Source organism: Muscardinus avellanarius (genome assembly GCF_963383645.1).
Source record: "Muscardinus avellanarius genome assembly, chromosome: 13".
NCBI lineage: Eukaryota > Metazoa > Chordata > Mammalia > Rodentia > Gliridae > Muscardinus > Muscardinus avellanarius.
In genome coordinates, this window is record NC_137799.1 from 96268515 (window position 1) to 96282639 (window position 14125).

At 52.9% G+C, this 14125-nt stretch overlaps 1 protein-coding gene across 1 annotated transcript in view; it reads left to right on the top strand.

Annotated features, from left to right (window-relative positions):
• The window catches only part of PTCH1 (patched 1), a gene marked incomplete at both ends in the record, with an annotated part of 67818 nt that extends 56057 nt beyond the window's left edge, over window positions 1-11761 (top strand). Inside the window, 5 exons of the mRNA XM_080709022.1 lie at window positions 2393-2530; window positions 4748-4890; window positions 8036-8135; window positions 8617-8871; window positions 11210-11761. Of these exons, the coding sequence (XP_080565148.1) occupies window positions 2393-2530; window positions 4748-4890; window positions 8036-8135; window positions 8617-8871; window positions 11210-11761 (1188 nt within the window). The remainder of the gene's footprint in view (window positions 1-2392; window positions 2531-4747; window positions 4891-8035; window positions 8136-8616; window positions 8872-11209) is intronic.
• Window positions 11762-14125: the final 2364 nt, after the last annotated feature.

Sequence of the window (14125 nt, forward strand, 5' to 3'; positions counted from 1 at the left end):
AGATGGTAAACTGATAGGACGGACCCGTTTGGGGATACTTTCCCCCCAGTCTTTTCATATTTGAAGTGAGTTTCGTGGAGAGCCTAACAGTCATGGCAGCCTCTTAAGTTCCCTTTACTCTGGAATAGCCTTTAAAATGCCAAAATTATAAAAACAGACCCCAGTCTTTGTTTCCGCACCACGAGCCCGGGCGGCGGCAGGTACGTTCAGAGGTAAATGTTTAGTCTGCTGCCGGTTTTGCAGTACTTAGGCCGTGGATGTGGTCCATCCTTCATTCTTACGCTCCAACCCCGGGGAAGGCAGCTCGTGTTCTCCCTTGCCCAGCTGTTAGAAGTAGGCTTTTAGTTGTATTTTCTACTCACACAGGCCCAAGGCTCTCTGAAACTTAGCCCACAGATTTTCTTTCCATTCCCCATAAATTTTCACAAAGTAGATAGAAGGCCCCTGGAGGCCTCCCCCCGGGACTCGCGGATCCGCTCAACCCTCTTGTCCCAAGCACAGCAGCAGCCCTGTGACCCCACACATCCCTGCCGATGACCACCTCCACGACTTGCTCCCAAGCCGCCGTCCTTTGGCCCGTGGGCGTCCAGGGGCGCACAGCTCCTCCACCCACGGGAGTTCTTACTCTCCCCATCCTATCAGCTGTCTTTAGGACAGAACGAGGCAACGAAAAATTCTCAACACTCCAGCTCTGTCATTAAAAAGTATCGTTTTTAGTGAGGTGTGGTGGTGCACACCTATGATCCCAGTACTTGGGAGGCTGAGACATGAGGATCACGGGTTTGAGGCCAGCCTCAGCAATTTAGCAAGACCTTGTTTCAAAATAAGAAAAGGGCTGGAGGAGTAGCTGGAAAGTAGAATGCCCTGGATGTAATCCTCACTCCCTAAAAGACATCATCACCTCATCTCAGACCTAATAATATATAGGTTTTTCTCAATATTTAACACAGAGGGTTACTTAGAGGCAGGTGCACAGGGGTCTGTGAGGAAATGGCCAAAGGATGGTTTTGATCAAAGCAGAAGCCATGTGCGGTGGCCCACTCCTGTATTCCCAGCACTCGGGAGGCTGAGACGGGAGGCTCACAGGCTCAGGGCCAGCCTCGGCAACTCAACAAGGCCCCGGCATCTTAATGAGACCCTGTTGTAAAATTAAGAATAACATAGGGCTGGGGGTACAGCTCAGAAATAACCTTACTGGGGTTAATCCCCAGTACCACACACACGAAAAGTAAGAAGGACAGTATAGCAGTAGCCGTTGGCTCTGTGGTCTTCCACGGCTGACAGTACTTGCTGCTTGTTCCACAGCGCTGCCACGGAAGGTGGCCATCGAAAAGAAATTACTCACAGGAAAATGATTATAGCGGGCTCAGATGTGAAAATTACATTTAATAACTGGGGTGATTGGAGAGGAGGCAGCTTGACAGTCACCCTGGCCTCCTTCAGCCAGCGGTTCATTTTCCTCTTAAGATTTCAACAGAGCGTTTCTAAAACTGATTAAAGGACGGGGCAGTCACGAGTGGAGGTTTACAGGCCAGGTTTCGGGAGACAAGCTTAGAGGAAGGAAGGGTTAGACACTCCTGGAAGATGGAGACATCCGAGACCACACGGTCACCCATTCCATCGGGTCCCTCGGAATTTGTCCACTTGCAGACAGATCCCACCCAGCCAGTACTGTGCACTCGGCTCGAGCCGGTCCAAGTCGGTAACCTCAGTGCGCGGGCCTAAGATGGCTCCCAACAGGAAAGGCCTTGTTAGAAACTATAGTTGTCATGGGCTTTGGTTCCAAAACACCCCTGAGCACCAAATCTGTGGGTGCTTGGGTCTCTCAACCTGGTGCTGTATTTGCATATAACCTGCACACATCCTCTGTATACTTAAGTTATGTCTAGGCGACTTACAGTGCCCAATTCAAGGTAAACGCTGTGTGCAGTCGTCATGGTATCGTGCTCAGAGAACAAGGAAAAAGAGTCCGCGTGCTCAGGAGAGATGTAGGGCTCATTCCTCAGCGCCTTCAGCCCACGGCTTGTGGAGTCCTAGTTGAAGAGCTCACAGAGGCCACCGTCTGCCTGTGGAATGTGGCGCGCTCGTTCTTTGTAGGTCACGCTAGTGAGGTTTGGTCCCTCTTTGCCTTCTAGGACAGGGGTACTGGGCAGACCATTAGTGCGAGAATCCTAAACTCTGCCTCTGTGCATTCCTCCTTTAGCCTTACAAATCGGCTGCCCCGAGATCTTGCTTCCTGCCAGGTAGCTGTAGTAAAAAGGACGGGTGCCCAAAGGTGAAGCAGGTCGGGGCTTTCGCGGCATCTCGGGCCGCGCTGGGGCTTCGCACCTCCTGCGACGGCAGCAGTGAGCCGGGGCCGTGCGGGTCTCTAACCTCCTTGCGCCTCCTCTAGGTGACCGTCCTGGCCCTGATGACGGTCGAGCTCTTCGGCATGATGGGCCTCATCGGGATCAAGCTGAGCGCCGTGCCTGTGGTCATCCTCATCGCGTCCGTCGGCATTGGTGTGGAATTCACCGTTCACGTGGCTTTGGTATGGGGGAGATGTCCAGTAGGAACCCGCTTGTTTTTCCTCTCCGGTGACAGGCTCCAAGAAGGGGCTGCATGGCCCCGGAGCCCGAGAGCGGGTGTGGGGGAGGGTCAGCGCTTCTGTGTCTGTCACAGCATCAGAGCGAGCCGGCAAGGGGCCTGTGCTTGAATATCGTCAACCGTCTTTGGTGTCACCTTGGCTTCTAAAGCCGACAACTTGGTTCCCAGGATATGTTGTATGTGTGTGGGCATGCACGCACAGGGTTTTCAAAACAGCAATAAAGTAGAGATGAAACAAGACCACACTCACAGGCTCGGTGGGGATAGCATAATTGAGGGTGAGCCGGCTGCCAAGGCAATGCCCTCGGGCCCGCGTGGAGGCTCAGGTGCGCAGCCCTACAGAGCTGGCGCTTCCCGGCGCCCACCCAGCCAGCTCCCAGACCTCCCGGCTTCCAGCTCCATCCCGACAGAAAGTGAGACTCAGAAAGTTGCTTTCAGCAGGAAGTTTTTTTTCCCCCTCTCTTTCCTGTGCCTTGTCCTGTGAATAAAGTTTTGTTAGTGGAAACTTCAGGAGGAGTCTTGGATTTACTCCAAGAGACAAGCCCACTGTAGCCCTTTATCACAGAGTGACTCAAGAGCTTCATGGCAACATGCAAATTGTGTTCTATCTGCAGACGTGCCCCTCGCCCGGCCACCGAGGGCTGTTAGTAGGCGGGCGGTAAACACACACTGACTGCATCAAGGCCGGGATTTGGAAACCTAGCACTGCACCTGAACAGAATTACTTTTGTGTTGCTTTTTACACATGGTCAACGTCTCTCTTCCTGGGAGTGTGTCTGCATTTATTCTTCTTCCTGGGCCATCCGAAGTCTTTCAGGGGTTTATTATGCAGCCAGAGATTGTAAACTGTAGTATTTCCAAAGGGAAGTGAAGAGTCTATCAGCCCAGTGTTTAGGAAACACATAATTCTTATCCCTTCTCTTCAAAAGGAGAAACATCTGCATGTGCGTTACAAATCTACAAGTAAATAATTTACTCTGATGTGTGAATGAAAGCTTTTTTTTTTTTTTTCTTATCCAGACACAGTGGTCTTGGAAAACACAGAATTTCCTATGCTTGAAATTCTGTTCAAAGTAGACAGTTGGTGCGCTTACCAGGTTTATAAGGTGATAGGAAAGTTAAGTTTAAGCAAAGAAGATGATTCTTCTGTGAAAGTCCTTCATCAGACAGCAGTTCCTGTTGCTTTGCTACAGTGTTAGGGACACAGAGGTTGTGAGCAGTACAGGCGGGACTCGATCACACTGTGGTCCAGGTGACACAGGGTAACACAGTTCCAACCCACACCGGCTTGCTTCTCCCCAATCAGAAAGCACCTGTACTGGCCCCAGTGTCCTTCCCAACTCTGGAAAGAGTAGAACCCACCTTAGAAAAAATAATGCTCACAGATTATGTATACTCTTTCCTTACCTATTAAGGAAAATGACCAATCCTCTCCTTCCATGGGTAGACAAGAGGTAGGAACAGCCCCTGCAAAGGTTCCAGCCCTCCCCTGGCTCTTGTGGCATATTTGAGAATGGCTGGACTGGGGTCCGTCGCCAGAGCTGGCAGGAGGCAGCGGTCACTAACCCACACTCCAGGGTCCTGGGTCCCATTGCCCCGAAGCTGATGTGCCGGGACTCACTCAGCCAGAATCTGTCTCCCCTCCTCAGCACTCTTGACTGGGGAGAGCCCCAGGAATGCACAGAAAGGCGGGGGTCTGTCTCCACACACTTAGCACAGGCTCCGTGGGATCTGTATCCCCGTCTTTCTTTGTGATGCCCTGTGGTGCTAAGGTGTGCACTCTGGTTTGAAACGGTGGCACAAGTCCTCACCGTGGTGTGATGGTGAGGTGACGCGCATCCACACGCAGTTGCCCGTGACACAGAGCTGAGTCCTCGGGGAAGCAAGAGCCTAATCACAGTTTGAGGGGAATCACCTCGAGGGCAAGGGTGGGAGAAGGAAACGTTTCTACACATGTTTGTGTAGTTCCGTGGATTTTGTTCAAGATTGACGTCGACACCAAATATGACCCGATATCATGAACGCCGTGGCTTGAGCCTGGCTCTGGTGGGCTGGGCTGCCTGGACTGAACATGGCGGGCTTAACAGTCGAGGCAGATGAAAGCAGCGTTCTGTGTCGTGCGGCCCGCCAGCTAATCGCCCTCCTCCTCCTCTTTGCACAGGCCTTTCTCACGGCCATCGGCGACAAGAACCGCAGGGCTGTGCTGGCCCTGGAGCACATGTTCGCGCCCGTCCTCGACGGAGCCGTGTCCACCCTGCTCGGAGTGCTGATGCTTGCGGGCTCTGAGTTCGACTTCATTGTCAGGTAAGCGGCGTGCGAGGGAAGACTTGCTTTAGGAATCGTTCTTACCGGCTCCTGTGAGCTTCCTTGCTCATTTTCTCCTGTATCTGAGAGATTGCAGCGTCTCTGAATGGAGACCCGAGTTTCTTTTACACCAGGGAGTAGCCAGTCTACTAGAGCTATGGTGGGGAGCGTCTTGAAGACAAAAGGTGGGGGCCAGGGGGCGCTCGGCAAACGCAGCTCCACAGGTTGAAGCCAGAGAAGCGGCTGCTAAGGGCCCGGGTTAGAAGTGTCTGCAGGAGGAGATGGCCACGGTTCCCTGAATTGGCCAAGTGGGCGATCACATCATCGCCTCCAAAACTGTAGAGAGATGACCTACAAACACCCAAAATGGGCCATCTAGGATTTATTCTTCTAAGAAATGAAGATAATGTGCCCAGGTCTCATATTCGAGCCTCCACTGAGAATTAGGAAGCTGTTGTTTAGCACATGACCTTAGTGTCAAGCTTTGGAAGTCTAGGTTTGATTACTTCTCTTTGGAGCCCTGGGCAAGCTGTTTCTGATGATTTAAGTAAGAATATGACTTTGCGTAGTATAAAAGGAGAGTTAATTTTCTTTTTGGAAGGAATTTGAGGCCTACCGAGTTCTCCAAACAGCCTTGGGGGCTTTGTGAGATGCTGTTCTTGGTAAAAAGATAGGACCAAGGCCATCATAAACAGAAAGATAGCGTGGGATTCGAACAATGATGGAGTAGAACCAGGATGAGAATGAGTTGGTCTGCAGTGCTTGGCTCTCAGGAGAAGATCCAATCCGGCTTCCCACGTGTGCACAGGGCAGGCGGAGCTCTCAGTTCGAAATTTTAGCCAAAGTCGCCGAACTCCGCAGGAAGAAAGATGAGCCGGTGGCGAGGCCGTAGCACCGCGGTTGGGTGACACAGCTTCCTGGCGGTCTACCCTTCCTAGAACAAGAGCACCTTGGCACTGTGGTTTGGGGCTAGAGTGAGCAAGGAGGTGGGAGCCTTTTCGGCGTAGACCCACAGCTCTCTGGGCGGTGATACACTTCCGAATTACCTGAGGCGCCTTTGTTGCAGATGGAATTCGAGGCAGAGATGGATAGAATTTGCATGTCTAGCCAGTTCCTTAGGGAGGCCGCTCAACACAGACTGTCGATAAGTTAACAAGCCAGTCAGTCAAGTCTTGTTTGCTACTACCAACAGGAGAGTTGCCAAAGCCATATCAAGGTTTGGGCCTGTTGTGCTATAAGCAGTTAATTTGATTTTAATTCTCATTTCCTCCCTCAACACGGAATCGAACATCAGCTTTGTCTCTTTTGGGTATAAAAGCCCAATGCCAAATGGTTTCTTTTGCGTGGTTACTTCTCTTTGAACACAGACATAATGACAAGTGCCATTTTGAGATACTGCAAGCTACCTGGGCCCCGCGCCCTTCTGTGTGGCTTGGGATCTGTGGGGGAGAGGCAGTTCCCAGGGAGTTCCAACCAGAGGAGCTGGGGGAGCTGCAGGGCCGCGGTGTGGCAGGATGAATGGAGACAGCCTCCGGGAATGCAAAGTAACAGGAAAGAAACCCGCCCTGCCTGAGATGCCAGCTCCCCCGAGATGCCAGGCTTTCTGTTCCAGGTACTTAAAAGGGCTCCCCGTTTTCCAAAATGGGATGGATTAACCTGATAGAGCCCTCCCCGAGGTTGAACAAATGAGCGGACTTTGTATACATGAAGCCGACAGAAATCCAATTGGTCTGTTTATGTCTCAGTTAGATGGATGAGATGTAAACGTCCTAATGCCTGCCGCTGATGTATGCCCCGGCCAAAAGTTCCCACAGTTTACATTAGAACAAGACACTGGCTGCTTGGTTTTTTTTTTTTTTTTTTTTACTAATCAGCTCCAAAGTTTCTGGTGTTTACAATATCTGTGAGGTATTTGTATTTTTATAGGGATTCTCTTTCCTTTCATCTAATGTTGAAACGTACATAGACACTGTGTGGAGTTGGGTGCCTGTTCCATTTTATGATCCGGCCGACCATTAACGGATAGATAACTGGCCCTTCCTTTTCCCCGAGCACCTTGAGCCTCTCCCCCACCCCCAGTCCACTTCCATCAAAGCCCTAGAAATCATTAGTTCCAGAAACGCGTGCCCCCGTGGAGTCCGAGCCCTCCGGCTCTGCCGGCTGTCTTCTGTCGGGGCTGGTGCGTTCACCCTGGTATGGCAGAGGATCCCAGACCTGAGGCCTCAGTGGTGGGAAAGCAGGGCTCCTTGTGCACGCCGCTCTTCTGCCATGGTGCTGTGGCCTTTATGTTTGAACTGGCTGGCGCAAAACAAGAGCATTCAGAGATGCTAAATTGTTCAACAAAAGATTGGCCCGCAGAGCAGCCCGGCCATTGTGGAACGCCCTCACCCAGCACAATGCCCCAGCTTCCAAGAATGGGCAGCATTTTCTTTGCAGAAAGCTGGTTCCTGTGTTCTAAAAAGGTTGCAATTGGAGCTATTTGGTCAAACTGGAACTCACAGAATTCTAGGCAGAACGTCGTGATTAATGAAAGCCCAGGGAAAGCCTTACCTGATACGCTGGGGATTTAATTAGAGATTGTGCCATAAGAGGCAGAAGCGTTTCACAGTGGATTAGCTGCCTGCAGAAGTGGACTGCTTTTCCTCCCGGGCCAAATTGTTTAAATTCTAAACCCATCGCTCCATTTGTTTGTTTCTGCTGGGTCTGCAGGCGCAGGGCCCCTCGTCATTGTGTTTGTGCTTTCAGTCTGCTCGCCCATTCACTTCCCGTTCCATATTTTTGTGTTTGTGTAACACATTCATAAATACCATTACGTGCCATGAGATTTCGGCAAATTAACAAACTAATTTTTTTTCCTTCCCTTCGTGAACTAACACTTTGGGCTTAGAATGTAGTCCTCAGAATCCTAAGGTAAAAAAAAGAAAGCAAAGGAGAGAGAGAGAGAGAGAGAGAGAGAGAGAGAGAGAGAGAGAGAGACACACACACAGACCGACCAAGCCGGACTGGAGGTCTAGTTGTACGGCCAGCTCTCCCGAGCGTGGGTTTGGGCGTTCTCGGTGCCGATGTGCGGCTGTGCTGCGCGCGTTAGGGCGGGATGACGCGCTTCTGCCACACTGACGGCTCCTCCGTCCCTTCTGTCTTCAAGGTATTTCTTCGCTGTCCTGGCGATCCTCACAATCCTGGGTGTTCTCAACGGACTGGTTCTGCTTCCCGTCCTTTTATCTTTCTTTGGACCCTACCCTGAGGTCAGTAATTACGGAGCGGACCGTCCCCTCCACGGGCCCTGACCGCTGTGTTCCCTGGGGCCCCTCCCACTGCAGATAGTAAGGTCTCTCTGCATTTGCTGATTGTGCACTCTTTCGGTAAACATCTGAGGATGGTAACTTCTCCTGGGGTTAGTAGTTGCGGGAGATGTGGGACTGGCTTTTGTTTTGTTTTAAACCAACCCAGTTGGCAGCCTAAGTCCTCCCAGATGCAGGATCTATATAAATAAAGACTTCCCACCCGAGAGAGGGATGCCATCCCATCTTTGCAGTGGGAAAGAGTAGAAGACAAGTCCTTTGCTCGGGTTGTGGGACCTGAGGGCGCACCAGGTGGCCGGGAGAGGGCCTGTGGGGTCCCAGGGCAGGGGACCGAGACCCCTCCAGAATACTGTATTTTAAACTTGAAGACTGGCCCGCAGGTTAACGGCAGTAGCATTCTTTAACACGGAATCCTCTCAAACAGGTGTCTCCAGCCAATGGCCTGGACCGGCTGCCCACCCCATCCCCTGAGCCACCCCCGAGTGTTGTCCGGTTCTCGGTGCCCCCTGGCCATATGAACAACGGGTCCGATTCCTCCGACTCGGAGTACAGCTCTCAGACAACTGTGTCGGGACTCAGTGAAGAGCTTCGGCAGTACGTGGCCCCGCAGGGCACGGGGGGCCCCTCCCACCAAGTGATCGTAGAAGCCACGGAAAACCCGGTCTTCGCCCGCTCCACGGTAAGCCAGCCCAGGCTGGGGGGGTCTTCCCACCTGCTGGCCAGGTGTTCCCCAAAGCCCCTGACGGCTCCGAATAGCGTATCCCAGTCACACTGGGAGGTGCAAAGAGAAAACATCCCCCAAAGCACACAAAATTGCCGATATCTGACTCTTCCTAAACCGAAAATGTTACCTAAGACGCTATCTCAGAGACCCAAACAGGACCGGAACTTGGAAGCACTGCACAAATCATTAGCAGGTATTTTGTTCAGATATATTTTGTTAGGATTCCAAGCAGTGTTCTCCGGCACCACCCCCACCTTCTTTTCTTCATGTTTTTAACTGCGTATTATTTTAGAATAATAACTTTTGTGTACGTGTATGGTATCGGGGGTTGAACCCAGGGACATTTACCTCTGAACTATAATCTCAGCCCTTTTTATTTTTTATTTTGAAACACTGTCTTGCTAAGTTGCCCAGTCCAGCCTCAAACTTTTGATCCTCCTGCCCTAGCCTCCTAAGTATTACACGTGTGCACCGTGTGCACCGCCATGCCCAGCTTAGAATGATACTTTTAAAAAAGAATCAACCTAATGGTAAGCTGGGCGTGGCGACGCACTCTTGTAAACACATTCATTGTTTGGGAGGCTGAAATGGGGTCTCGGGTTCACGGCCAGCCTCAGCAACTTAGTGAGACCCTGCTTCAAAATAAAACTAAAATAGGACTGGGGGTATAGCTCTGAGATAGAATGCCTCTGGGTTCAATCCCCAGTACCATTTAAAAAAAAAAAAGGAATGGTATTTTTACTGCCAGGAGAAGTGGATTTTTTCTCCTTCCCACTATTACCTTTAATTGTTCCTGGTACAAAACTATTTCAGTGATTGTCTGAGACTCTCATAAGCTTCTCTGGCTCCAAACTCCTGTTCCAGGGTCTGGGAGGAGCAGAGGCTCTGCGTCCGCCTCTTTCCCTCAAACCCGGAGCTCAGCATAGAGAAGCCAAGGACAGTTCCAGGCCCCACGTTGCTCCACTGACCCCTGCCATCCCTCCAGGAAATGGGTATTCCAGTCCCAGGCCAGAGCAGCCCTTCCATGAAAGAGGGGGGCCAACCAAATAACCTGAACTGTCCCCCCTGCCCCTGACGCCGCCTGCTGAGTTGCAGTGCGAATCTGGCTTTATTCAGCAGCGGCCTAAAAATAGGTACAAGCTGAACGACTTTGAAGTTGGTCACGGTCCTTTTGATTGATGTGGCCACTGGGTCGCTCCCTTCTTTGTTGAGAGACCCAGAAACCACATTCCTCGCAGTCGGACAGATGGAGCAGCAGCACCCGGCAGAGCTTTCTGAGATGGGGAGATGCTGTCCCTGGGCTCGGCACAGCAACCACCAGCCACGCGTGGCTGAGGGCCCCCGAGGTGTGGCCTCGTGGCGGAGGAGCTGGGTTTTGAATTTGAGTTGGTTCAGATCACGTAACCACCTGTCTCTGGCTGCTGCGACACCCAGCGGGGTAGGCGCAGACAGTCTGTGGGGTTCTGCGGCATGGCCAGCCAGGGACAGACACGCTGAACAGATTGTAAGGAGAGGAGCCCTGGGCCCGGCTGCGAACAGGGCGAGGTTACAGTGGCCCTGCATTTACGGACAGCGGTCACACGGTCCAGCCGTCTGTTGGAGCCGGCCTGGAAGCAGGATGGGAATAAAGCACCCCTCTGCCCATGCTGGAGGTTCTTAAAGGAGTGGGGTTTTAAGCCGAGTGTGGTGACACACGCTTGTAATCCCAGTACTTGGGAGGTTGAGAAAAAAGGATCACAGGTTCAAGGACAGCCTCAGCAAGTAGTGAGACTCTCATTGACCTAGTGAGACCCTATTTCAAAATTTAAAAAAAAAAGCCGGGTGTTGGTGGCTCACATTTTTAATTCCAGTACGTGGGAGACGGGGATGGGAGGATTGCAGTTCATGGACAGCTTCGGCTACTTAGGCCTTCCACAACTTACTGAGACCTTGTTTCAAAAAAATATTGCTGGGGGTGTAGCTTGGAGGTAGAATGCCCCTGGGTTCCATCCCCAGTACCGCTGCCCCCAACAAATTTTTTAAAAATAGGGCTAGGATATACCTTAAAGGTAGATTGACCCTGGATTCAATCCTAGTACCCAAAAAAAAAAAAGAAAGAAAGAAAGAAAGAAAGAAAGAAAGAAAGAAAGAAGGAGTGGATTTTTTTCATGGATGAAGGTTTCTGTTGGTTCCCTGGGTTTGACTAGGCACCTGGTTAAAGTCGAGAAGGGGGTGGGGCAATGGCCGACCCCGGCCTGGCACCTGCCCGCCTGCCTGCCTGCCCGCCTGTATTAACCTGCACTCCCCTCCGCAGGTGGTCCATCCCGAATCAAGGCATCACCCACCCTCGAACCCTCGACAGCAGCCCCACCTGGACTCGGGACCCCCGCCCCCCGGACGGCAAGGCCAGCAGCCCCGCAGGGACCCCCCCAGGGAAGGCTTGCGGCCGCCCCCCTACCGACCGCGCAGAGACGCTTTTGAAATTTCTACTGAAGGGCATGCTGGCCCTGGCACCAGGGACCGCTCGGGCCCCCGGGGGGGCCGAAGCCCAGCATCTACTGTCACGGGCAGCTCCCTGCCCGGCTACTGCCAGCCCCTCACCACCGTGACGGCTTCCGCCTGCGTGACTGTCGCCGTGCACCCCCCTCCCATCCCCGGGCCTGGGCCTGGGCGGAGCCCCCGAGGAGGGTTCTGCCCGGGCTACGATGGCCACCCCGAGACTGACCACGGGCCGTTCCAGGACCCCCATGTGCCTTCCCACGTGGCTTCCCACGTGCGCCGTGAGAGGAGGGATTCCAAGGTAGAAGTCATTGAGCTGCAGGACGTGGACTGCCAGGAGAGGCCCTGGGGAGGCAGCGCCGGCTGAGGTACGTGCTGCCGCCCGCCCAGGCAGACGCTCTCCCACACCGGGGCCTTTATTCCTGAGGGGCGAGGCTAATGAGTCCAGTGTCATCGCCCTTGAGGACCACCCGAGCAAACATCTGACCGCCTCTTACACATCTGCCCGCACTCAGCACGGCGCCCTCGCGGTCCACGGAGTTACACTGCCAGGGGATCCGAACATGTTAGGCGTATTTAGTGCCACGATGGAAAGCTCGTCTCCGCTGGGCGTGGCGGCACACACCTGTAATCACTGTACTTGGGAGGCTGAGACGGGAGATTTGAGGCCAGCCTCAGCAATTTAGTGAGATGCTGTTTCAAAATAAAAAAGGGCCAGGCGTGGTGGCTCACGCTTATAATCCCAGCATTCAGGAGGCTGAGACAGGAGGATTACAGTTTGCAGCCAGCCTCAGCTACTTATTAGTGAGGCCCTCTGCAACTCAGTGAGACCCTGTTTCAAAATAAAGAATAAAAAGTAGGGCTGGGAGTGTAGCTCGGAGGCCAAATGCCCCTGGGTTCCATCCCCAGACCCGCAAAAAGAGCTCAAGTCAAGCCATTGTGAGCCGGGGACGGGCTGTAAATGAAGAACGCACAGCTCACCTCGTGGCCGTACAGTGACTCGGGCTAGTGGCCGTCCTTTGCATCCCTGGCCTCCCGCAAGCCTGATTCCCAATCTCCCCTGCGGCGCTGTGCTCTGTAAATAACGCACGCGTGCACCTGTTGCTCAGCCTTTTGCTTTCCTCTTGTCTTTTCCAGGGTGATTAAAGCCTGAAGCAAAGAGGCCAAAGATGGAACCCCGCCCCTCCAGAACTGCTTGAAGAGAACTGCTGGGCGTCCAGGGCAGCGCCTGTGAAGCGTTCATCGTTACTGTAACCAACTGTATTATTTGTTAAATATTTCTATAAATATTTAAGAGGTGTACACATATGTAATATAGAGGGGGGATGTGAAGTGGTCAGGCCTGGGCCTCCTCGCTCCTGCTGAGTGGGGGGCTGCGGGGCCCCTTTGTACATTGGTCTTCATGCCACAATGAGGCTTACCTTAGTCTTAAACTTTCAGCATATGTTGCTGCTGCTTAAATATTGTATAATTTACCTGTATAATTCTATGCAAATATTGCTTATGTAATAGGATTATTTTGTAAAGGTGTCTGTTTAAGATATTTTAAATTTGCATATCACAACCCTGTGGTAGTTTGAAATGTTACTGTTAAGTTTCAAGCACGCTATGCGTGATCGTTTTTGCTGTTGCCTAGTGAGCAGATATGAAGAAAGCGCGTCTGTCCTGGTGGCTTCCCAAGGGGTGGTTGTCGCGGCCCTCCCGCCTGGCCGTGGGTGTGAGCACACGTGTGACTTACCCGTGCACTGTACTGTGGTCGTCTTGTCTCGTGGCTTCTCTCCGCTGTCTATACCGTGCGTGGGCTCTGACCCAGTCAGGCGGGAAGGGTCGGGCTGCTGTTACGGCTCTGTGCTGGTGGCGGGCTGGCCTCCGCTCGCCTGTTCCTCCCTCTGGAGATGGCCCGAGAGAAGCCAGACTCACTTCACGTCCGTGGCACCTCCTAGGTTCAGGATTGCCCTCCAACGCCCTACTGTGCGCTCCAGACCATTGCGATAGACGCTCGAGCGTCAGGGTAGACACCAGCAGGCTTCATGGGTCTAAAGATTTAAGAGCTATATGTCTAGAAGTGAGTCCCAGCTGGGCCAGAAAGTACACTCTAGAAAAGTATGTCGTATTTTCCCCCTCGTGATCGTGCGTGCGCACGCGCACACACGTGCACACCCAGTTCTCCCGTGGCCCCGCTGCAGGGAGAAAAACCTGTTGGGTCCATTCTGGGCCCACAGTAAGTCCCCAAAATTTAAATCACCGCCCTTTCTTGTTGAACAGCTGGTTGGGCTTCCTGGGTCAGCTTGAGTCTTTAAACGTGAAGAGGGAGCTTCCCGCTTGGTGATCCAGAGTCAGAAGCTCTAGGGGATGTGAGCGCCTAAGGGTGCTTCTTGGTGTGTGCGTGTTGGGGCCGTGCGTCCTGAGCAGATCAAAACTTGACCCCTCTACTCTGTCCTCCTCCGTCCTTCAGCGTGAAGGTCACCGGCAGAGAAGGCGCTGGCTACACACACCCTCGGGAAGTGTGCGTGGAGGCAGATCCCACCGCGGGCCTGGCTTCTGAAAGGCTGGCTTCTGCGTGGGTTCTGTCCCCTTGCTCTGTGGCTTAGGCTTCCCTCTCGAGTCAGTGCCCGTAGCTTGTTCGGAGGGGAGGGCCAGGTGCCCCCGGCTGAGCTGCAGCAGGCTCCCGTTAGGCCCTCTGTTCGTGGAAACTGCAGAGCGAGGCAGCGGGCCCCCAGCGGGACCGGCG